Genomic DNA, 26,674 nt, shown 5'->3' on the forward strand with positions numbered 1-26,674 from the left:
TTAAAATATTTAAAAAAAAAAACAGTAACTGGTTGAAATAAACCATTACCAAATCTCAGTATCATTTATAAAATATTTTTTTCTCTCTTCTTTGGAAGAAAATCCATTTAAAAATGGTTCAACAGTGACACCTGCAGGCCACAGCAGGCAAGAGGAGAAAGAGCAGTCTGTGTGAGGAGAAGGGGGGTCTAAGGGAGGCTGGGGGGTCTAAGGGAGGCTGGGGGGGTCTAAGGGAGGCTGGGGGGCTTCTGTCCTCCGGGGGAGGGTTCTCCTTCCATTCACTCAATGCATTTATTTTTTTTTTTCATGCTAATTTGTGATTGGCCAAAACACGTAAAACGACGCGCCAAGGGAGGCTAGCCTCCCTTACCAATCAACAACCAGATTGACATGGTGTTGGTCCAATGACAGCTTCCAAATTTACTTACTACACTTTTTCTGACCTTGCAAGATCCAAAGAAGACGAGGCCTTACCGCAGCTATGAAGTCTCCCAAGATGTAAATTGAGTGGAACACATTGCTTTGTTATTAATAATTCTAGATTTTCATGGTTTTTCTTTTTTTCTTTTTAAAATCGGAGGGTGTTGTGTAAAATTCCCACTGTGACGTACTGGGTGCCTTCACAGGTGTTGAACACTGGCCTGCTTCTTGTTACACCTCACATCCTTGATAAATACTGTAGTAGGCCTGTATGGTTCATCTGGAAACAACAGGATTGAATAAAATGATGTTGTTGTTAAGAAATCTTGTAAGCCATTCTTTTACTGCTTAATTTTCGTTGAATATAAGAAAATAGGGATAAGTAGTCAACTAATATAAAAAATATTTTTAAAAAAAACGCTGTGGGTTGGTTTTCCTCCCGTCCTCCCCAGTTTTTTCAGTCACCAGCCGCCACTGATATATATATATATATATATATATATATATATATATACACATATATATATATACACATATATATATATATAGTGTCTATATATCAGCATGTGTGTGTGAACGGCAAGTCTGTGAACTTTGCCCCAGATCTACTCCTCAGCCATTGTCCTTGGTGTAATCAGCTTGGTATAGTGCTGATCCAGGTCCACAAGTGTCCTGAGGGGAAGGAGGAGGCTAGTGGGAGCAGAGCGTCTTGTTTTCATTCCTCCAGGGAGATTGTGACAGGACCAGCCTGCCACGGCGCTCTGTCAAAGTCAGGTTGTAGAATCACCAATTGAATTTGGGTCAGGCAGACTCCAGTAATTCATCAATGGCGACTCCAAACAGAGAATTTGTGGTCAATTCCCACCAAGCCAAGCTTCCAACTTCACCAAGGTCTTTTCCATCCTACAAATGAGCTCAAACACCGCAGCTAGTCAGCGATTCTGTTCAAGAATCGCATCCAGCTTGCGATTTTGCTCCCCCAACGTTTGAGTCTGAGTGTTGGTTGCACAGCTGATCCCTTCAGCCACGTCAGGCAGCTCTGAAAGGGCCAGAATAGCTGTCGACAAATTCCGAATTTGACGATATGCCAGGTAACCGCCAGCTCCAAAAAGCAAAAATCCTGTTATCATTAATCATATTATGAAGCATCTTCAACGTCCTCCACCGAGAGTATGGACAGACACACGATCCTCCCCATCTTCCAGGAGTCCATCGTGTATCCAGCAGCAAATGTCCCGTCGGGGCAGGAGGGCTCCCTTTTGCCCTGACTTCTCATCGAGGAAATTTGGTCAATTGCACTGATGGACCAGCCAACTAATTCCATGATTGTAGAAAGTTTCGGAGCATGTGACAAGAGAGGCTCCAAGAGTGACAAGACGGAGAGCAGCAGAAGGGCAGATAGGGGGGGAGCGGGAGCAGAAAAGCGTCCGCCTTCACAGAGAGCAGGAAGAAAAAAAAAAAGCGTGGGAAAACTTGCACAATTGGTCTTAATACTTTTTTGCCCCACTGTATACACACACATATACATACATACACACATACATACATATTAGACATATTTACAAAACTTCAGAAATGCATTTAAGATGTTAAATATTTAAGTCAATTAAAATGTTGCTCCTTAAATTAAGGATTTCACGAAATAGCTGCCCAGTCGACAAATAAAACACTTAGCGGTTCTAGGCAGAATAGCATCCCTGATTTTTCAGCAAGCCTTGTGACAGATGAAAGACGTCTGCAGATGAACTGGCTTGCCAGTGATCATTTTAAGGATAATTGACTGCCATCTGCACTATACCAGTCACTAGTATCCCAAGCAGATTTTGTTTTGGTTGAGAACATAGTCATTCAACATTGTTCAAACAGCCCATCCCTCCCACAGTGATGCCTAGGGATGGGTATCGAGAACCGGTTCTTGTTCAGAACCGGTTCCCAGTGTTTCAATTCCTTGGAATCGTTTTCCTTTTTGGCAAACAATTCCCTTATCGATTCCAGTGGGCGCTAGGGGTGCAACGGTTCAGGTAGCCCACAGTTCGGTTTCGGTTTTTGTTTTTTCGTTGCATAGTTAGCAATGTGCGCATTCGCGCCCAGCAGGAAAACATGGGGACAAAGCGGCATAAACGCTCGAAAGTTTGGTTACCAAAAAGGATGACAACAGGGCGACAATACTTGCAATGTGGACATTTCAACAAAGGGAGGAAACTTTTAGGGCTCGGCTGGGCTTTCCTCCGCAAACTGGGAGCGCGGAGTCGGCCGGCGTGTGGCTGAGCCGCGCGAGCTCTGGTGGACAGCGGTGCTCAGCTGCAGCTCGTCAGCTCATCTATGGGAGAAGTTAAAGAGCAGTCACCGCTAGCTTCTCCTCTCATCAAGGCAGGGAAGAGTATAGTCCAGGCCAGAATAGGTGAACGTCACCAGAGGTGACTAAGTTTGTGGTGTTGAACATGTTACTGGACATTCTTGTGTAATTGCCACAGAATAATTTGTTGTATTTAGTTCATTTCTACAGAAGAATATTTATTTCAGCGTCAATTATGCTGGCGCAACTTGTCAGTAAATATCAGGCCAGTAGATGCCAGAAAAGTGCCTATTTGGTCAAGAGCAGAGACCATTTATTTAATAAATAGCTTGGAGGACCTGGAAATAATTAAAAGAACAGATGGAAACAGGAAACATCAAAACTGTGAGCTTTTCAAAGTTGTAGCGGCTAAGTTTGTTTTTCTTTCGGTAGACGTGACTTCTGGTCCGCCCCTCCTAGCGTCGGCTGATCCAACTTATGAACTGCTATATTATATATTGATATGCGATTAATTAATTACAAAGCCTCTGATTAATTAGATACATTTTTTTTAATCGAGTCCCACCACTAATTTTTTTGTTCAAAGATATAAAACAAACTTGATGTCTTCCGGTCCGAACACCATCTGGATGGCCTCATAGCGAGAGAGCTCCCGGTTGAACCAGAGAAATTAGAGAAATATCCCCATATAAACCAACTAAATCATTTTGCGAAACGTGTAGAGAAGGGAGGGGTAATACTATATCCCCACTTTGAGCAGTAAACGTCATCTGAAGGCAGGTGAGGGAGAAAGACGGAGCGCAGCAACAATTAGCAGCTAACAGATTCAAGCTAACCAAAAACGTGGTGCAGGGCGGAGAAATGGCTGACTTGGAATCAATTCTGCAAGAAATAAGAGGGTTTCGCCAAGAAACCAAAGAACCAATAAGAGACAATAAGAGAAAAAATTGTAAAGGTGAATACCAGATTGGATGAGGTGGAAAGCCGAATTGAGAAAGCAGAAGAAAGGATCCAAAACACAGAAGTTGTCACAGCTATGGTGACACTGCATACCAAACTGGAGGACAAGTTGCTGGATTTGGAAAGCCGCTCCAGGTCTCTGGGGCCCGCTCCATAGTGATCAAGTGTTTAAGTTTTAAAACAAAAGAGACATTACTCCGCAAGGCATGGCAGAGGAAGGGGTTTGTCTGGCAAGAAAGTCACATAAATTTGGATCACGATTATCCACCTCTAATACTCAAGAGACGAAGAGAATACACGGAGATCCGCAGAGTGTTGAAGGAAAAAAAAGGTTCAATTTCAGACCATCCTTCCGGCCAGGCTGCGCGTGAGACACGTCGATGGAACCAGAACCTACGAGACGGTAGAAGAAGCTGCAAAGGATCTACTGAGGAGAGGCTACACCGTGACAACCACCACAACTCCGGAGACGCTGATGGAGCGGGTGCAGCGGCTGTCCTGGAGCAGAGCGGAGAGAAGATCAAAGAAGCAACTGAGCAGGATCAAAGCTACAAGGAGAAGCTGCGAGCCGTCAGGAGAACAGCACCGTCCCCCTTCAGGACCTAAGGTCCCTAAAGCCCATGGCCCAAAAACACGGATTAACGATGGTGAAATCTCTTGGAATATACTGTGACTGTAACAAGTGGTGGAGATTCACCATTGATTGTTGTTTAACATTTGTTATTTAACATGTTAATTGTTCATTCCCTGCCGGTTCTCGCAAAGGGAACCGGCAACCGGGGAAAGGGAAGCACACCAGGTTTATGAGAGGGAGGGAGGGGGAAATTACATATTCAATTTTATTTATTTATATAGCGTCTAATACAACAGAGTTGTCTCTAGACGCTTTACAGAGACCCATACCCAGAACATGACCCCCGAGCAGTTATTACATAAACAATGGCAGGTAAAAACTCCCCTAGTGGGAGAAAAACCTTAAGCCAAACAGTGGCAAGGAAAAACTCCCCTTTAGGAGGGAAGAAACCTTGAGCAGGACCAGGCTCATCAGGGGGGACCCTCCTGCCGAGGGCCAGACTGGTGGGACATAGATGCAAAACAGGTCTTTAAAACTAACATAATTTAATATAAATGGAGTACTCAATCCAGGAGATTTTAACATCCGATTGAATCCGAAAATAGACTCATCAAACGGGAAATCTGACGCAAAAAATATTAGCAGAAGATTAAACAATTAGTAGAATGAAAGGGGGGAAATCTCCGGGGACAGATGGCTTTCCCACGGAATGGTATAAAACAATGCAGGATCACTGTTATTAAGTTTGGACGCTGAGAAGGCATTTGACTAAGTGAGGTGTTCATTTTTTTATAAAGGTACTTACAAAATTTGGCTTCCATACAACTATAATTGACACTCTTGCAGAGCTTTATAATAAATCAACTAGAATTAAACTCAATGGGAACCTAACCAGTACATTCATTCTGGAGAGAGGAATTCAATTCAATTTTATTTATATAGCGTCTAATATAGTGCTGGGCGGTATACCGGTTCATACCGAATACCGGTGTTTATTTTTCTTATGATATGAATTTTTCATATACCGTAATACCGGTGAGTAGCGTACACAACGTTGGGAATGCCGCGCGGCGGGACGTAGCGCCGCTGGACACTGTTTGTGAGGGGACTGTTTAGCGAGTGAGCAGAGCCGGCAGGGAAAAGTCAACAGTGTCCGCGTGTAACCTAAATCTACCATGGCCTCAGCGTTAGGGCTCGGCCAAGTGAGGCTTTATAAATATATGGGCTTTATAAATGTATTAAATATATGAGCGCGGAGTTGGGGAGGAGCTGCGCGCGGCGAGGAGTACGAGCCGGGCGCACAGTGAGTCGCGCTGTGAAGCCTGATTTATGGTTCCGCGTTAAATCGACACAGAGCTTTCGCCGTAGGGTACGCCGTAGGTCGCGTAGGGCCTGCGTTGGTGTAACGCGGAACCATAAATCAGCCTTAAACCACACCTGCAGCCCGTCAGCTCATCAGGAGGAGAGGTTAAAACAGCGAGTTGTTCATTGCTGGTTCGTTTTGTTAACTCTGAGAGCTTTATTGGTTTGTTTGTTAGCTTGCTGGTGTTTTTTTTCTCTCTGGGATTTTTGAGTTATTTATGAAGAACTTCTGAGTTCCGTGTGAGCCGTACTCGAGTTGAGGGGGGATGAGGGGTGAGGTGATGGCACCCCCCCCTGAAATTAAAACCGGTCCAAATCATCTCCCCCTGATATAAAAAACGGTCCAAATCATCCCCCCTAAAACAAAAACGGTCCAAATCACCCCCCCCCCCGAAATAAAAACGGCCCAAATCATCCCCCCCTGAAATAAAAACGGTCCAAATCACCCCCCCTGAAATAAAAACGGTCCAAATCACCCCCCCTGTAAAACTGCCATCCCTCCTTTCCATCCCTTATGTCATTTCATCAATGAATGCGGTTTTACTGCTATTTCAACATTTAGAGTCATCACCAGAAAAATAACACCAGAGAAATAACTTGTTTGACCATTTTCACCTGTTTCAAGTAAATTTTCACTTGAAATAAGATAACATATAAGATTTATCTTTTTATTACAAGCAAAAAAATCTTGTTCCACTGGCAGATTTTTCTACTTATTTCAAGTGAAAATCTACTTGAAACAGACTGATTTATTGCTTGTGTAGTTGAAAAATACATGAGAACAGGACCTTGAAAAAAAATAATCGCATATTAAATCGCAATCTTAATATTGAGGAAAAAAATCGCAATTAGATTATTTTCAAAAATCGTTCAGCCCTACATTAGAATCATAAGTGCTGCCACCTCATTGTAAACGGCATCATTTTGTGAGGCCATGCAAACCTGTATTTATACTAGTGTGGACATTAATGTTTTTCTACAATATTTCCTCCTCATGACAGTAAAATAGGACATTCTAAGCCAATTTACTGCAGCAATTCCTTTCCAAATCATTAGAAAATGTGGTTAACACCCAGTTGTGCATGAAAAAAAAACAAACCGTGATAAACCGTGAAACCGATATAATTTTGAAAAATACCATGATATAAATTTTTGGTCATACCGCCCAGCACTAGTCTAATACAACAAAAGTTGTCTCTAGACGCTTTCCAGAGACCCAGAACATAAACCCCCGAGCAATTATTACATAAACAATGGCAGGTAGAAACTCCCCTAGTGGGAGAAAAACCTTAAGCCAAAAAGTGGCAAGAAAAACTCCCCTTTAGGAGGAAGAAACCTGGACCAGGACCTGGATCATAAGGGGGGACCCTCCTGCCGAGGGCCAGACTGGGGGTCAGAGACGGCAACAGCACAGCAGGCAGGTGGAAGCAGCAACGGGATGACCAAAGGGGGTGGGGACCGCAGGCAGGTGGAAGCAGCAACGGGATGACCGGGGGTGGGGACGGCAGGCAGGTGGAAGCAGCAACGGGATGACCGGGGGTGGGGACCGCAGGCAGGTGGAAGCAGCAACAGGATGACCGGGGGTGGGGACCGCAGGCAGGTGGAAGCAGCGGACCGGACACGTGGCCAGGAGGCCCTCACCCTTCAGGCCAACGACCCCCACCTGGCAGGGGGCCAGCCTGCCCGGAGAGACAGAGCCGCCCCGGCCGCCGACGCGGGCAGGTGCACCCGCCCCCACGAAAGTGGCCCTCCAAGACCAGAGGGGCGCCCCGCCGCGGAGGCAGCGGGGGGGACCGGAGACGGGCCCGGAGAGGGGGAACCCCCCAACAGGGCGACACCCGCGCAGGCCCGACAACGGAGGGCCCCAGACCCAGGCATCCCATTCATTCATCCATTCACCTATCCGATACCTATACTAATAATGCCCACTCAAATGTGCGTCCTCTGCACTGGTAAGATGCGCACGACTTTGATCATTTGTGCAGATCTCCCGTGCATCACAGCACACAAGAACTTTGATCCAGTTTGCCTCAACCGAGACGTCTTATGGGCTCCCTCTTCCCAGAGCAAAATATGTGATAAACATTGTAGATTTTTAAAGCAATTAGATTATTTTATGTGTTTCTAACAACATATTTTAGTTTAAGAGAACAATTGTGGCTAATTAGGGACTACAAGTCTTAATAACCAGGGTTCCTTTTAAAACGCCGCAATTAAGAAAAGAAAAGGAGGGGAATGGGTCTTCCCTGCTTGCAGGACTACTATCACGCAGCCAAACCTTTAGTCTGTCTTTGCTCACCAGCATACACGTCAGCCTGGAAGGAAATAGAAGGAACGATAATAAAGGGAATCTCAATATCAGCTTTACTAAGTGACAACAAAATACAAACAGAGCTGGACATTCCAGAAGACTCTTTAACAAGCACCTTCCTCATGTCCTGGAAGGAAATAGTTCAAATTTGCAGATCACAATACACATCTAAAATAATGAGGTGGTGTGCCTATGAGACGGACTTTGGGCCAAATAAAACCGACAGTAGATTTAAAACATGGATTACAAAAGGCCTAACTACCTACTATTCATTTGTCCACAAGGGGGCATTTCAAAGTTTTGAAACCCTTCAAAGGGATCACGGTCTGGGAAGAGAGGATTTCTTTAGATACCTACAAGTGAGACACTATTTTGACAAGAACATTAAAGAGGGGTTAGGAAACGATGAGTCAGGGTTCATGGGGGTCTTTCTATCATTGACTAAGTCTGAATCAAGTAATAAAATTATCTCCAAACTATATAAGACCATACGACTTTCCAAACAAGATAATATAGAATACATAAAAAGGAAATGGGAAAAGGAAATAAGGGAAATAATCACACAGGAAAGCTGGGAAAGAATATGCCACCTACAATGGATCTCAACCGGGTCAAATACATGGAGGGAGTTCTGCTGGAAAAGTATAACAAGATTTTTTATCACACCCATTCAAAAACGATATCAGGGCAGCAGGGATGCCTGTTGGAGACTATGCGGGTCTCAAGGAGCTAACCACTTTCATATTTTTTGGGACTGCCAAGCAATAAGAACATTTTGGAAGGAGATACATATGCATGTTGAAAATATATTTAATGTGACCATGCCATTGAAGTGTGAAACGTTATTTTTGGGAGACATAATGTTCGAAACATGGAATGTAAAAGACAAAAAACTGCTGACTATACTGTTGGCAGCCAGTAAGAAATGTGTTACAAGGAAATGGTTAAAAGTAGAACCCCCCACTATCGACGACTGGATTGGGATCATTTACGAGATCTATGTTATGGAGAAGATCTCTGCCTCCCTCAGGGTTGAGAAAGAAAACTTTTATAAGATCTGGTCTAAATGGACTGAGTATTGGAAACCAATCACATCCGTCGGAGTGTTGAGCGAAACTGACTCACCCTGGTAAGATATTAAGCCTATTTTCATCTGTTAAATTAATTCGTTCCATTCGTTAACTTTGTTTATTTTATGTTATTTATTAGCATTATTTGAGCCACTCACAGCCTACTCTCGTTGCTGTAACCTCAATCACATAATTGATGCTGCGCGAAAGGCGAAAAAGCTTGTGTGATGATGACAATGTTGGATTTTCATCTAACTTTCGGTCAGGTGACCTATGAACTGTCAATTATCCATCAAGCTCACAATTATCATGTTAACATTAAATCAGATATATTTGTCTGGATATTTCGCTTGCTGGACGGGAGAAGACACTAAATCAATGCAACTCTATTATCGTGCGCCATGCGGCATGAATTCTCGAGTTTTGCGGGTGCAGGCGGGAGCAGGAAAAAAAACAGTCCCGCTATAGCAGGATGAAGGAAACAGTCCCGCTATAGCAGGATGAAGAAAACAGTCCCGCTATAGCAGGATGTAGAAAACAGTCCCGCTATAGCAGGATGAAGAAAACAGTCCCGCTATAGCAGGATGAAGAAAACAGTCCCGCTATAGCAGGATGAAGAAAACAGTCCCGCTATAGCAGGATGAAGAAAACAGTCCCGCTATAGCAGGATGAAGAAAACAGTCCCGCTATAGCAGGATGAAGAAAACAGTCCCGCTATATCAGGATGAAGAAAACAGTCCCGCTATAGCAGGATGAAGAAAACAGTCCCGCTATAGCAGGATGAAGAAAACAGTCCCGCTATAGCAGGATGAAGAAAACAGTCCTGTTATAGCAGGATGAAGAAAACAGTCCCGCTATAGCAGGATGAAGAAAACAGTCCCGCTATAGCAGGATGAAGAAAACAGTCCCGCTATAGCAGGATGAAGAAAACAGTCCCGCTATAGCAGGATGAAGAAAACAGTCCCGCTATAGCAGGATGAAGAAAACAGTCCCGCTATATCAGGATGAAGAAAACAGTCCCGCTATAGCAGGATGAAGAAAACAGTCCCGCTATAGCAGGATGAAGAAAACAGTCCCGCTATAGCAGGATGAAGAAAACAGTCCCGCTATATCAGGATGAAGAAAACAGTCCCGCTATAGCAGGATGAAGAAAACAGTCCCGCTATAGCAGGATGAAGAAAACAGTCCTGTTATAGCAGGATGAAGAAAACAGTCCCGCTATATCAGGATGAAGAAAACAGTCCTGCTATAGCAGGATGAAGAAAACAGTCCCGCTATAGCAGGATGAAGAAAACAGTCCTGCTATAGCAGGATGAAGAAAACAGTCCCGCTATAGCAGGATGAAGAAAACAGTCCCGCTATAGCAGGATGAAGAAAACAGTCCTGTTATAGCAGGATGAAGAAAACAGTCCCGCTATATCAGGATGAAGAAAACAGTCCTGCTATAGCAGGATGAAGAAAACAGTCCCGCTATAGCAGGATGTAGAAAACAGTCCTGCTATAGCAGGATGAAGAAAACAGTCCTGCTATAGCAGGGCTCTAATGCCCATCTTTCTGGTGTTTATTATCATTTGCCACATAATTAAAGCAACCTCATACTAAATTTAAAAAAAATTACTAATTATCCGATTAGTCGAATATTAAAATAGTCGTTAGTTGCAGCCCTACTTCATGCTAACCCAAAAAGATGGCAGGGTGGACCTAAATGAGGACAGTGACAGCAATGTTTCCCAGGGACCAGCAGATTTTATTGTTTTGGTTAAGTTACGTTTTTCATAGAACAGGCCCTGCAAACACAACAAGCTGTGGCAGTTAAGCTGTTATCCTATCTTAAAAGGAGCTTGAGGCCGGATTGTGGCAGGATTTATGAAAAAAAAAAATTGTATACATTTTAAGTTTTCTAGTAATAATGTCAGATGAAGCGTTCCAAACCCAAAAGAATGAGCCCTCTAGTGTATCTCTCCTTTGCCTTGAACAGGCTGTTGCTGCAAAATGTGCTGCAATTCGGTCCCGAATTTCCCGCGCTGTCCTGCGGATGTGACGTCACATGACGCTGCATGCACGTTCTCCCCGTTCTCCCGTGCCGGCTTCACTGTTGGCTGCAGTACCCCCAACGGCCGTCGTGGTGAAGGGTGGCGCTAGAGAGTCTAATTTCTTAAAAGGAGCCTCAAGCTCCTTTAAATGAGTATACCATAAAAATTAAATACATAAATATTTTTTTAAATCAGGAAAAGATAGTGTCATATTATTCTATTGAAATGCCTATTTTTATATCAATTTGTGTCACTTTTTGTTACCCGATTATGACATATCAGGCTTAATTTGCTATGAAAATATGTACACTTAGTCTGACAAGTTTGTGGGAATTCAAGGGAATTCTTTTTCATAAACACTAGTGTGTACCTAAGAAAAGGCATACATATGGTTTTTGTGTGTACACATTTATCTGCATCTAACGCCATGATTTTTACATGAGACTCTGAAAGGGGTCAAACCTGGTCATTCCTCCACAGCAGGTTGTAGGTTTGGTTGTTGATACAGGAGCGTACAAAGTGCATGCCATGGTCCTGTATCCGGAAGTTAAGATCTCCAAACCAGAAAACCAGCCTGGCCAAAGTGACAGAGGAGGTAGTAAGAAGAGAAAAAGGAAAGAACGTGACAAAACAAGAAATGAAAAGGTTCTGAGAATTTAACAAAATAAATCTGCTGCTGACGGTGTGCAGGTGCAATGAGATGAATCAAGTTTCACCATGTTTTTTTAAGATCTGTCACATTGTTATTATAAACTTTATGTAAATTGGAGTTTCAATTTCAATTTCAATTCAATTTCAATTTTATTTATATAGCGTCTAATACAACAGATGTTATCTCTAGATGCTTTCCTTTCCGTTATCTCGAGTTTGCTTCATGATCAACAATTTATTTCCCTCACCTGTGGTCAACTATTCTGGGAGCCTTCTTACAATTAAACGTCTGCATGTCCATGATGTACTCAAATTCATCGACTCTCTCTGTTGCATATTTCATATGAGCAGTCAAGTGGCAGTTGAGGAAGCAGAGCATGTGGCCATAGAAAGACAAACGGATGGACACACCGCCTTTATTACCCTGAGAGACAAACAGGACGAGATCATTTTTAAACTACTCTGCATATCTCATTTAGTTCAGAATCTCAACTTTATAAATGTGCCTTTAATACCTCTGCTTTTTTTTTTTTTTTTACATTTACTTTTCAATTTTTGCATGACATGCACACGAAACCACAAGAAAAAAAAAAAAAAAGGAACAGCAACAATAGGTCTGGGACATGGCAAATAAATAAACAAATAAAGCCAGAGATATGATCACATAGCCACATATTTCCCTTACAATTTCTCAAACTCTGCAGTCACAACGACGTGCTGTTTAAAAACGTTGAAACAAAATATTTCAGTCTTTGTTGTCCAAATAAACAGAATCCTATCCAACAGTGTTTTATCATGTCTACAGTATATACTGTATGTTCATTACTTACCCAGTAACCAAAAACACCTGTGCGAGTGTATGTGGCCTGGATGTCTCTGATGAAAGGGATGTGCTTCATTTTGGAAAAGAAGAGCAGCAGCAGACCTTGCATTCTCATTGATGATACCTGAGGCACACCCACATGACCCAACACTTTACAGGACAATCAAGAATTTACACCTTCATATTTGAAATGTATGAACTTTAAAGCTTTATCTGTTCTTGTTTACTGTCAGCTGTACTGTGTGGGCATGTGAGTGAGACAAATTTTACCTTGACATATTTCCGCGGCGCAAAGATGGACATAAACTTGTGCGTCCACGGGTCATCAAATACCATGTCTGACACAAATCTCAATGGCCCCGAGTACACCTCCTGCAGACTAAACATACACGTAGCTTTGACTGTTAGTCTGCCTTTTACCCAGGATGTAAAAAAATAACTGGTACCAAGAATCACAGATACCCGATGACATAGAGGTCTGCGCTTTTTGGTGAATTCAGGTGGAGCAGTAAATTCACATCATCTGGAGGATCAGCAGTGGCAACATTCCATGTCACTATGTGAAGCCTGTAGGTAGGAACAATGAAATATATCAGCAAACCGGCTACGATAAACCAATGGATGGATGACTGAAAACTCATAAAACTTAAACTCATTCAAAAATCCACAACTAAGGAAAACTAAAAAAAAAAAAAAACTCCATTGAGCTTTACAATAGTCCTGGCTTTTTCCTCAAAAAAATGACTAAAGTACCTCATGCTTAAGCATGAAAGCTGCTACAATTTAAGTAACGTATTAAAACGACAAGCACGTCAGGCTACAATAGTGCACACATAATGAAAGTTATTATTTTACAATTACAGATTCTTTTTGAACAATCTATAATAGTTTAACACCTGTGATATGAATATATAAGAGACAACTTCAAAGGTATAAATACTCTGCTGGAAAGTTTCACGTAGCAAGAGGAAAGAATGTCTGTCCTATTACTGGACAATTCCAGTGATAGGAAAAAAAATAATCACTGAAACCAGAGAAGAAATATACAAGAAAGGAACGGAGAAAGAAAGGAGTTACGCTATAAAGCTGCATTAACTATATCAAGATTCAGCAGGAAAAGTAAGCAGCAGGCTGCATCATTCTTCACCTGAAACTGTCTTTTTTTGGTTTGTTGGCTCTCTTAGCACAGGCTAGAAAAGCATTGTCCAGAGTTTTGACCATTTTATCATAGAGCTCATTTTTGGGGTCCAAGTCATCCACACAGGTCATTAGCTGGTTGAGCCGATGTCGCAAAGCCAGCCTGCTCCCTGTCGACTGCGTAGCATCAGAGCTCAGGGTGTTGCTGCGGACGCGCCCTATGGTGCCTAACAGCCGACTGATTTCATCCATTTCAGCTAAATTATGAAATGTAGCACAGTCAGCTGTCTTTCTTAAAATCCAAGAGTTGAGGCAAAAAAAGTTGTTGTTTTTTTAAAAAGATATAGATGTCAAATTTGAAACTCTGAAAAAAAGATAAACGGAGCAACAGTTCTTTCCACAGTAGAATCAAACCACTGAGTGAAGTGAGCAAAGCCAAGGCTCGATGATCTGGGTGCTCCACGGATCATTAAGGAATTGGTTAATTTGCCCTTGTGTGTTTGAAACTACTTCTAATCTATTGAAAAATGTCTCAACAATACAATAGACGTATTTAGAAATGAGAAACCGCTTAGAAAACTCTAGCCCCTAACAAGCTACTAAGCAATGCTCCTCGCTTGTTTTTAACTACAAATCCGCATTAGTTGTGCACAGTTGGGAAACCTAATCCACCTGACAGAAAGCAGTCAGATTTGTAGACAGGAAAACACTGCACTGTGGAACATGTTCAACCCTGAATGACACCAACAGTTAGGCTTTTCAGATCATTCTCTGAATACCAGGCACAGCATAAGGGTTAGTGATCTATTAGACGCAAACCTTTGAGTGAAATTGCAGATGTATTCAACAGCTGAAAGAGTAAGCGTGATGTATTAAAGAAAAGTAAATAAGATCATGTCATTTAAAAGCTTGAATTAAAAGAAACACCACGTATTTTCTTTTTTAAGAAATGAGAAGAGATAAAGTTTTCTTTTAATGATAATCATGACCTGGATGACTGGATATCTAAACAACAATCAAAAAACAACAACAAGGAATGGAGTATAGCTTGTGTTTTAAGTGAGACCTGAAAATAATATTCACGTCTAAATGAGTCAATCCTGAACTGGTTAGACCAAGACAACGTGGTGCTCTTGAAGAGATATCTATGGTTTATACATAAATGTTGAGATGAACTAAGCTAAATTCAAATGGATTAAATACCAATTATAATGGTACATAAATTCCTAAAATTTCACAAAAATAGTACAGCAAGTGGAACGATGTAGTGGGGGGGGGGGGGGGGGGGGTGCACGAGTTTCAATATCCATCATCCAGTAGTTTATCTCTTGCTGAATTTCTGTTTGTCAGTTTGATTGTTTTCACAGAACATTGGTATTAAAACGATCCATGTTCCACTCCATGCACACGATGTGACTTTTGTCCACAATCTATTCAATGTGCTAAAGGAGTTGGTGTATTCTCCAACATTAGAAATGGTGTAGAAACAGCAGCGCCAGCAGGGGAACCTTCCACCGATCCTACCTGAAGCTCTCTGCCTCGCAGCTTCTCCTCTTCGGCCTGGGATCTGCCGGCTTCTCGGTCTCCTCCATCATCTCCTCCATCAGCTCCACACCTGCTACAAACACATGCCACAATTGAGCGCTTGTCCCCGGGACTATGACAAGGCTAACTTCTGTTAACTACATAGAGAGGTGTCACATTTTCATCTCTGGCTTCTGAAGACTTTGTCTGGGGCGTCAATTGGGTATGGCAATGTACGGCAGCCGCCACACCTTGGCTTCAAGGGAAAATGTAAATGTTTGTTTTTTAAATACATTTATGGAATTACTCTGTGTCTATTTGTATTGATTATTCTATTACCTAATACATATAGAATAACTACAAATGCAAATCAGAACAACATGATCGATTTCACTAGTTATTATACACTGCAAAAACTCAAAATCTTAACAAGAAAATTTGTCTTATTTCTAGGTAAAATGTCTAATTTTTAGTAAAAAAAAATCTTATTACATTTAAGACAAGACTCAAAAACAACCATTTTCACCTGTTTCAAGTAGATTTTCACTTAAAATAAGTGGAAAAGTCGATTTTTCTACTTATTTCAAGTGAAAATTTACTTGAAACAGGTGAAAATGGTCAAATAACAAGTTATTTTTCTGGTGATGACTCTTGTTTTAAGATTTTTTGACTAAAAATGAGACATTTTAACTAGAAATAAGACAAATATTCCTGGTAAGATTTTGAGTTTTTGCAGTAAGCGAGACTGCATTTGAAAAAGTTCCAATTTTCTTGACCACACAGATCAGCTCCATAGCAGACTAGTGTGATGAGTATTTGCTGGACGTGTTGATTGATACTCTAGTTAAGTTCTGTGACTCGTAACCTTGCCATACCTTAGCTTCGACTGAATTGACGCCACTGGACTTTGTCATTAAAAAGCGTGTGAAACTTATTTCCATTCCACCTCAGACTATGCAGCATTACATGATCTTTGTGTGATACACAACGCTAGCCTGCGTAGCAAGCTAAACCTAGCCTCATTTTCTTTAACAATTGTACAGTACAGTACGAATACAACTGGGGCTATTCACTAGTATAATACCTGGTATTCCTTGACAGTACTTGTGTTTGATGTGTTGTGCACCCGCGCAAAGAGGAACAGTTGTCCATAAATCGGATCTTCCTACGGTACAGTATCTTTTGTTGACGTTCTGCCCCTAATCCGGAAGACAGATTGTTGGACTTCAAAATAAAATCGCAAACAGAAAAGTGTCGGTTGACACCACCGTTTTTAAATGTATTTTTCATAAAGCCTATTTAGTGTCAATCTAACATTAGAAAGTGTAATTATTACTCAAATATGGGATACTAATTTAAGAAACTACACGCAACTTAAATTGGTAATTTGTTAAATGAGTCATTCTATAATTAGGGGTACATGTCATGTCCATGGGCTGTATTTATCAATTTTACTAAATATTCACTTAAAGCAATGATCAACTTTATATCAGGGCACATTTCTCTTTCATTTAATACAAAAATGTCAACAGATTCCATCATTTATTTAAAAAAAAATGCTTATTCCATACTGGATTTTGTTGTTTTTGTGCTGTCCGATTTGCTAAATGTCAGGTTTGGCTCTTCAGATTAACACTAAAATAATTTTTTTTGTATTTAATTTCCATAATTATTTGTTCAAAATAATCATTAAAATATGAGAAAGGTGTTTTAAAAACTATTTGGTTCATGCATGTACATTAAATCATCCACTTTGTGTGTGTCCGAGAAATCTCTGTCAACTGTGTTACCCATTGAAAAAACCCCTATTAATCAGCAATGGTTTGCTCCAAAGTCACATGTCCAAAATGATATGATGTCCCTTCCTTCAGGGAGGGAGATTTGAAGACAGTGTGGTAAATTTCTACTCCTCCTCTTCAATATTTCATCAATATTATTGTGTGCACATAGAGTGGGTTAATTGATCGTCAACTGTGTTATCAACATGTTCTTGTGAACTTGCTTTACATGTTATTTTTACAAAAATACAGAGAAACTGTATAAAAACATGAGTTGATCAAGGCCATGTAGTGACAGGTCCAAGGTCTGCAGTTAGCACAAGGCCCTAAAATGGCCGAAATGTCAACTGTGTTACCTGTCAACTGTGTTACCCACCTGTGTTACCCAACTGTAACACAATTGACAGGGATTAACACGGTTGACAATGTTGGCAGTTTATTCTCATTTTTTATGTTTATATTGAGTGTTGTTGATAAAAAAACATTCATGAACTATTGTTATAACACAGACATTACATAGTAATTACATAGGATTTGCCTAATTACATAGTAATTTTTGCCTGTCAACTGTGTTATGAATGGTTTTTGTGTCATATATCTTTTAAATATTGACTAAACTGTAACAAAAAAGATGGGGGATATCTGTAGAGAGGGAGGTATTACATAAGATTGGTGAATAACTCTAAATTCAGTGTAATATGCATTTATTTTGAAAAAAATATGAATCCCTCTTGATAACATCCCATAGAATGTCCATTATGAAGCTCAAAATTCATATTTTTAAATCAGTTAGACAGGCAACCTTAAAACCCCTGGTGAATAGACTCAAAACCTTTCAAACAACTGTATTATCAAATGTGTAGTACCTAGTTCTTGTTGTATATGACACGACATTTGTCCGTAACACGGTTGACAAAATAATGAGTCCAATGTTTATTTTCATTAAAATATTTAATATGTAATTAGAGTTTAAGCTTGGCAATTAATGAATTTAGCACATTTAGGGGGTATATTATGGAAACAACTAGATTATTTATCAAAAAAGAAAAGTGATTTTGTCACTTTTGGTTGATATGAAATGTACCCCTAATTATAGAATGACTCAAATAGATAAAGAAACCGCTGCATTGTGAGTCGATAGGCGTTTTTAGATTCGACACCGTCATTATCCATGGATGTGGAAGGCGGGTTCTACGCCCCTTGGGCGGTGTGAACAGATACATATGAAGACGAGTTTAAACCATGGTTTAAACCATACATAGATAAAGGCTAGATGACTCACCCGCGCTGCTGCCAATGCAGAGCGACGTCGTCACACGGCGGCCATCTTGCTACAGGCAGCTCGCTCACTCATAACATTGAGTTTAATGGTGCCTGTACTGCTTAAACAACCTTAACTTGCTCCATTTTCAACAGATTTTCAAACAGGTTGGTTTGTTATGAACGTCAGAGATGTAGTTATGACACTGCATACTTGTGAATAATTATAAACATTGACAAACGTGCTTTTATATGAAAATAACAAGAGATAGTTTTGACATGGTATTTATATTAAATCAATATTTCTATAGTATTCTTAGTAATATTTATATTTACATTATAACATATATACATATATATATTATTACCTTAAACACATATATATATATATATATATATATATATATATATATATATATATATATATATATATATATATATATATATATATTTATATTTATTACATTATGACATGTATTTATACTATGACATTATAACATGTTTATATATTGTTGTAGACAGAGAACTGAGGCACTCGTGAGGGTAAAATTAAAATGCCTTTATTGGTGCATGGCTAATCTATTAAAAGCGTGTCTACGCGTTTCAGCCAAACTGGCCTTCATCAGGACAGAAGTGAAATGTTTGTCAGACAGCTCAATTCACAGTTAAATAGATAATTGCAGACAGCTGCTCAGTGTGAGCAGGTAGGAGGTCACATGACCTGAACAGCAAGACCTGCCAATGACAAGCAGAGGGTGAGAGACTCTGTACAGAAAGACAAAATAATAAAATCACAGAGTCAATAAATCAGCATTGCACATTTAAACATTACCTAGTCAATTCAACAAATCAAAAATGCATACAACAATATAAGAATTGAGCCTAACAAGAGACTAAGGAACCGTCATCAGAGTCAATCTTAAAGGACAACAAAACACACCAATAGTCACAGAATACAAAATACACTCACAGAGAGGGAGAAAAGTCAAGTTCTCCATTCAACCCTGGATAATGAGTGGCCTTTAATGTGTATATCCAGAATGACTCTCTTTGCAGGAGTCTTTTGAGTCTATGTCCTCCCCTGATAGAGTCTTCAATATGTTCTATGCCTGATATCTTTAAAGAGTCACAACTACCGTGACTTACATCTTTGTAATGGACAGCCATGGGGTACTGTAGATTACCAGTTCTAATGGCATGCTTATGTTCTGCCAATCTTGCCTTCAATTTACGCTTTGTTCTCCCAATGTAGAAGCGTCCACAAGGGCACTCAAGTCTGTAAACAATATAAGAGGTATTGCAATTAATAAATGTATTTATGTCAAATGTATGACCAGATGTCACATCAATCAAATAATTGGCATTTATCATATTGCTACAGTGATTGCAATGTCCACACCTGTGATTACCTTTTAAGGTTGAAAGCCAGGTTTTCTGTGATACAGGAGGGAGATGACTCTTAACAAGTTTGTCTTTCAGAGTAGGAACTCTTCTGAAGCTAATAGTCAGAGAATCTGGAAGAGCTTCTCTAAGAAGACTATCACTTTTCAAAATGTCCCAATTGCTTTTGACAATTTGTTTAATTGCATTTGCATGGTCACTGTATTGTGTCACAAAATATACCTGATCGGAATTCTGTTGTTCTTTCTGTTTAGGGGCCAACAGTTGTTCTCTAGGGAGACATTTTGCTTTGTTGTAAGCTCTGAATATAGTTTTATGTTGATATCCTCTTGCCTTAAATCTCTGGGTCATATCTAGAGCATTTTTTTCATAATCTTCTTCTGAATCATATATACGTTTAAGTCTCTGGAACTGACCAAAAGGAATATTATCTGTTAACCAAGGAGGATGAAAACTATCTGCTCGAAGAATTGTGTTGCGGTCAGTTGGTTTTCTAAAGATGGAGGTATGTAAATCTCCATTGCCATCTTTAAAGATTTTTAGGTCTAAGAAATGTATTTCAGATGGGGAGAAATCAAGACTAAGTTTTAAATTTCTATTAGTGTTATTTAAATATAAATGAAATGAAAGAAGTTCCGTTTTTGAACCTGACCAGAGTAAAATGATATCATCAATATATCTTCCCCACCAAATGATTTTATCCAAAAAAAACATTAAGGTCAGAGTAAACAAATGTTTCAAGTTTCAAGTTTCAAGTTTATTTGAGATACATCATTGCATAACAATATGAATAATGATGTTTCTTACACTTTGACACAAGAGGACCGCTCTTGTTGAGAAAAAAATAAAAAATAAATATCAACTGTAAGACAATGCTAAAAAAGTTCATTTTACTTCTGATAAAGCTTGTACGCTCTCGGGAGGAACGACATCTGGTGCCTTTTTGTGTGACTCACAGGTTGTGTGAGTGTCCTTCCATTGCGTAGTGTGTAGCGACTTGTATTTGCAGACAGGCTCTGGATCATTGGGCTGGTCCCTTCTTTCAGTAGCCGATGGAATTCCCTTAAGGTGGCCTCCTCTCTCCTCACCTCCAGAGTGGGGAAGGAGTTAGTCGGTATCCCTATGATGCGGCAGCACCTTCTCTGCAGACATTCCAGTTCCTGGATCAAGTGCTTTGGGAGGCCGGCCCAGACAGGTGAGGCATTTTCCAGCACTGGTCTGATGAAGTTTCTCCCATACTCCCATAAACAGATTCGAATTATTCGGTGCAAAACAGGCTCCCATTGCTGTAGCTTTTCTTTGTTTAAAAAATTGATTCTGGAATAGAAACACATTGTTATGTAAAGTCCATTCAGCCAGTTGCAGGATAAAGGCAGCAGGGGGCATTTGTTCTGGATGCCTCTCTTCCAAATAATGTGATAAGGCATCTAGTCCTTCTGTATGATCAATGTTAGTATAAAGAGCCTCCACATCCATGGTAACCAGAAGGGAAGATCCAATGTTCTTAATGTCTTTGATTTTATTTAATACATGAGTACTATCTTGGATAAAAGAAGGAAGTTCTGAAACATATGGTTTAATAAAGAAATCAACAAATTGAGAAGCTGGTTCTGTAACTGACTCGTTCCCACTGATTATAGGTCTTCCTGGTGGATTCTCTAGGTTCTTATGCACTTTGGGAAGCATATAGAACGAGGGAATTCTGGGGCTATTACAAAATAAAAAATCATATTCTTTTTGTGAAATCCACTTCTCTTTTTTAGCATGTGAAAGTATTTCCATAAGTTCAGTCTTCATTTGTTCTATTGGGTTAGACAGTAAAGGTTCATAGTACTCACGATTATCCAGCTGTCTCATGGCCTCTGCGATGTACTGGTTTCTACTCCACACGACCACAGCTCCTCCTTTGTCAGCTCTTTTTATTATGATGTTTTCATTAGTTGACAGCCATTTCAATGCCTCTGTTTCTTCTTTTGTCAAGTTGTGTTCCTTTTTTTTCTTCTTAGATGCAAAAAGCTGATCCACTTCATACGTCAATTTTCTATAGAAGGTGCTAAGGGTGTGATTACATACATTTGGTGTGAAAGTGGACTTGGGTCTAAATGGAGTAGTTGTAGTATCTTGTTGTATCCATGAACGAGAAGCAGCTTGGCTGGGTGTGGCGCTTTATTTTTGTTAGTGATGCCACTACTGTGACCACCAAATAATGTGGTTTTCCTGCCTCCACCTCATCCACAACATCTTCATCTCAATCTCTGTGAAATTTAGTGGCACGGTTGCAGAGCCGGATTAACGCAAAGGCAAACTAGGCATGTGCCTAGGGCCCGATTGACAGGGGAGGGGTCCAGACAGAGGGACAAAAAAAAAAAAAAAAAATTCTGCACACATATTAAAGGAGCATGAGGCTCCTTTTAAGTTGAAGCCACGCAGCGGCTGGCCAACCAGATAACAGACCTGGAGAAAAAACTCCCAAACTCACTCTTTATTGTTTTGGGGGATTTTAACAGAGCAAACCTCACTCACGAACTCCCGAAATTCAGGCAACATGTCACGTGTCCCACCAGGGACACGCAGACCCTGGACCATTGTTACACCGTCATAAAGAACGCATACCGCTCTGTTCCCCGCGCAGCTCTTGGACACTTGGATCACTGTCTGCTCCATCTGATCCCTACCTACAGGCAGAAACTAAAAACCTCTAAGCCTGTAGTGAAGACTGTGAAAAAGTGGACACGCAGACCCTGGACCATTGTTACACCGTCATAAAGCTGAAGCTTCAGGCCTGCTTCGAGGGCACGGACTGGAGTGTCTTTGAAGCTGCGGCCTCAGATCTCCATGAACTGACTGACACTGTGACATCCTACGTCAGTTTTTGTGAAGACATGTGTGTGCAGACCAAGACATTCTGCACATACAGTAACAGCAAGCCCTGGTTCACACCGAACCTCAAAAAACCGTGCCGAGACAAGGAGGATGCCTACAGGAGCGGCGACCGAGCCCTGTTCAAGCAGGCCAAAAACACACTGACGAGAGAGATCAGGAAAGCAAAGCGATCCTACGGCGAACGGCTGCAGAAACGCCTCTCTGCCAACCCTGACCCCTCTACTGTGTGGAGAGGCCTGCAGAACATCACGGGGTTAAAAAGACCAGCTCCACGCCCTGCAGGCAACCTCAAGCTCGCCAACCAGCTCAACAGCTTTTACTGCCGATTCGATGACCAGGCCAACGGCTCACCATCATCATCATCATCACCACCACCCCCCTCCCCCCCAGCTGCTCCACCATCACCATCACCCCCCTCCCCCCCTGCGGCTCCACCTCCACCATCCCCCCCCTCCCCCCCTGCGGCTCCACCTCCACCATCCCTCCCCCGCTGCTCCACCTCCACCATCCCCCCCTCCCCCCCTGCGGCTCCACCATCACCATCCCCCTCCTCCCCCCCTGCTGCTCCGGATGATGCAATCAACATCGGACTGCACCACATCCTGCGTCATCTCGACACCTCAGGGACTTACGCGAGGATCCTGTTCGTGGACTTCAGCTCGGCGTTCAACACGATCGCTCCCGGAATCCTCCACCAGAAGCTCACCCAGCTCATCGTGCCTGCCTCCACCTGTCAGTGGATTACCAGCTTCCTGAGTGACAGGAGGCAGCAGGTGAGGCTGGGGAGCATCACATCCAGCACCCGGACCATCAGCACTGGCGCCTCCCAGGGGTGCGTCCTCTCACCACTGCTCTTCTCCCTTTACACTAATGACTGCACCTCAGGGGACTCTTCTGTGAAGCTCCGTAAGTACGCGGACGACACCACCGTCATCGGCCTGATCCGGGAAGGTGACGAGTCCGCGTACAGACGGGAGGTGGAACAGCTGGTCCAGTGGTGCAGTCGGAACCACCTGGAGCTGAACCCGCTCAAGACTGTGGAGTTGACAGTGGACTTCAGAAAAAACCCACCGCCACTCCCCCCCCTCACCATCCTCAACAGCACTGTCTCCACCACAGACTCCTTCAGGTTCCTGGGGTCCACCATCTCCCGGGACCTGAAGTGGACCACCCACATCAACTCCGTCAGAAAGAAGGCGCAGCAGAGGTTGTACTTCCTGTGGCAGCTCAGGAAGTTTAACCTGCCACAGCAGCTGCTGATCACCTTTTACACTGCCATAATCCAGTCTGTTCTCTGCTCTTCCATCACTGTCTGGTTTGGATCAGCCACCAAACTGGACAGGCACAGACTGCAACGGACAATCAGGTCTGCAGAGAGGATAGTTGGGACTAACCTCCCATCTATCGACGACCTGTACCGGTCCAGGACCAGGAAACGGGCAAGTCGAATCTCTGCAGACCCCTCACACCCGGGACACAGTCTGTTCCAACTCCTCCCCTCTGGACGGCGCTACAGAGCTCTGTGCGCCAGAACTTCAAGACACAGGGACAGTTTCTTCCCACAAACGGTTGCTCTGATGAACTCTCACAAATAACAGTCTCAGAGTAACCAAACACGTGCAAAAAAATAAATAAATCATCTAGCACCCTCTTTAATAATCATGTCTGCCTCACTCTGCTGCACCTCTCACTTTGTATTTCTTTTGTATAATTTTTTTCTTGTATTTTTTGCATAATTTTGACTGTTAAAATTGTAAACAGGTTATACTTATAACCTCAAACTGCTGCACCTTTAAAATGTTTATACTGTACATAGAAATTCCACATTTGTTTATTGTTTATTTGTTTATTGTTTATTTTTAATACCAAAGAGCGAAATTACCGGAGTCAAATTCCTTCTTGGACAATGTTCGAACCTGGCCAATAAAGCTGATTCTGATTCTGATTCTGATCTGACATTATTACTAGAAAACTTAAAACGTATACTAATTTTTTTCATAAATCCTGCCTCAATCCTGCCTCATGCTCCTTTAATGGTTAATACCATGCCGGTAAAAACCTAAGGCATATATATATATGTGCATTATTACTATATTTAGTATACATACATATATATACGCATACATACGCACAGGGCCGCCGCAAGGGGTGTGCACGGGGCCGTTTTTTATTTAATTTTTTTTTGTTTTTTTTTCCCTTATAAATATCATCAGTCATGTTCCATTACAGACCTAAATGTGTACTAGTCTGTGCATATCAATAAATATATGTGCAATGATGCGCGTGTCTGTTGTTCAATACAACTGATCAGACCAAGCGCAGACACAAGCTGCTCTGATCCAGACGGGTGGAGTTGGAACAAACTGTCACACAATGTCGAGAGAACGAGACAGATTCAGGAAATTTCCATCAGGGGATGAAAAAAAAAAAAAACGAAAGAAAATGGAAGAGTTTAATGCCTCTCTGAAAGGATTGTTTGATATATTTGTTACAAAAATCACTGATCCGACCGGGTCTCAAGCAGCCACGGGGCCCCGCGTCGAGGCAAGCCCAGATGGTGATGAGGCAGGGGAAGGTAATAATAATAAGAATGACTTGGATTTATATAGCGCCCTTCAAGGCACCCAGAGCGCTTTACAGAAATCATTATTCATTCATACACATCCTAACTGGTGGTGGTAAACTACATTTGTAGCCACAGCTGCCCTGGGGCAGACTGACAGAAGCGTGGCTGCCATATCGCGCCAAACGGCCCCTCCGACCACCACCAACATTCATACACATTCACACGGGGCAAGGTGGGTAAGGTGTCTTGCCCAAGGACACTACGGCAGCAAACTGGGACAGAGCAGGATTCGAACCGCCGACATTCCAATCATTGGACGACCCGCTCTACCACCTGAGCTACTGCCGCCCTTATACTGGATAAGGTATCCAGTATTTTGCTAATTGAAGAGTAAAAATTGCGCATATAGACACCCGATCCGACCTGAAAAACCCAAAAATTTTGCAGACCCCCCCCCCCAGCCATTTCGCACAGGGCCTTGCAAATCTCCCAGACGGCTCTGCATACGCATACACATACATACATATACACATACACATACATACTACAGCACACTTTGTCTTACTGCAAATTTTATTGGTCTTTGTAGATTTGACTTCTTATTTAACTATTCAATTTAATCAACACATTTAATTAAGATTTTCTGCAAAATGCAATAGCTTAAAACATTTATCTTATTTTACTCTGTTTACATAGCAATGCTGACACCTATTGGTGATTTACTGGTAATAATACCTTAACAATGATACTCGCAATCGATAAGATAAGGATAATTTAATAGAGCGGTGTAATAACGTATAAATAATAAAAATCAAAAAATAGTCTGATAGACTGTTTAATATACAACACATGACTTATTTTTGAATACAAAGAAACAACTTGACTATGACTATGCTATGTAAAATGTGAATTAACTTTTATTAGCAACTTTGGTAAGTTTAAGATTCCATCCATCCATTATCTATACCCGCTTTATCACGGGGGTCACGGGGGTCTGCTGGAGCCTATCCCAGCTCATTTCAGGTGAGAGGCAGGGGTTACACCCTGGACAGGTCACCAGTCCATCACAGGGCCACATATAAACACACAAATCATGCTCACACTCACACTCACGCTCACACCTACGGGCAATTTAGAATCACCAATTAACCTAGTATGCCTGTTTTTGGACTGTGGGAGGAAACCGGAGTACCCGGAGAAAACCCACGCAAGCACGGGGAGAACATGCAAACTCCACACAGAAAGGCCCATGCCGGGCCTGGGAGTCGAACCGGGGACCTTCTTGCTGTGAGGCAACAGGGCTAACCACTAAGCCACCGTGCTGCCTAGTTTAAGATTTCAATTCATAAATAACATCGATGGAGGGGGGCCCAAAAATCACAGTCTGCCTAGTGTAGTCCATTTATTTAATCCGGCTCTGGGTATGCCACGCCCCGGACACCCCAACCCCTCGGACCTAAGTGAATGTATGTGTGAATCATGTAGGTGAGCAGGACAAGTGCACAAAGCCAGGAGGCAGGGCCAGTGGTGTATATGGCCAGTGGTGTGTATTTATATATATGTGTGAGTGTGGGTGTGTGTATGATGGAAATATTTGCCATGAACTGGGTACAGAGTGTGCAAAC

The 26,674-nt window shown here is 41.7% G+C and overlaps 1 protein-coding gene across 3 annotated transcripts in view; it reads right to left on the reverse strand.

The window, feature by feature from the left end:
* Positions 1 to 16,371, reverse strand: part of LOC133441391 (inositol polyphosphate 5-phosphatase K-like) — a 38,484-nt gene extending 22,113 nt beyond the window's left edge. The window contains exons 1-7 of one of the 3 annotated variants that reach the window (XM_061718627.1): positions 16,246 to 16,371; positions 15,162 to 15,255; positions 12,963 to 13,067; positions 12,771 to 12,879; positions 12,508 to 12,624; positions 11,926 to 12,101; positions 11,489 to 11,600 (exon numbers count right to left, since the gene is read on the reverse strand). In XM_061718627.1, coding sequence (XP_061574611.1) covers positions 11,489 to 11,600; positions 11,926 to 12,101; positions 12,508 to 12,624; positions 12,771 to 12,879; positions 12,963 to 13,067; positions 15,162 to 15,241 — 699 coding nt within the window. In that variant the 5' untranslated portion in view covers positions 15,242 to 15,255; positions 16,246 to 16,371. Of the gene's footprint in view, positions 1 to 11,488; positions 11,601 to 11,925; positions 12,102 to 12,507; positions 12,625 to 12,770; positions 12,880 to 12,962; positions 13,068 to 13,647; positions 14,100 to 15,161; positions 15,256 to 16,245 lie in introns of those variants that run through there. The other 2 variants (XM_061718628.1, XM_061718626.1) reach the window with 2 other exon arrangements.
* Positions 16,372 to 26,674: the final 10,303 nt, after the last annotated feature.

This window comes from Cololabis saira, chromosome 4, assembly GCF_033807715.1.
Source record: "Cololabis saira isolate AMF1-May2022 chromosome 4, fColSai1.1, whole genome shotgun sequence".
NCBI classification, from domain to species: Eukaryota; Metazoa; Chordata; class Actinopteri; order Beloniformes; family Belonidae; genus Cololabis; species Cololabis saira.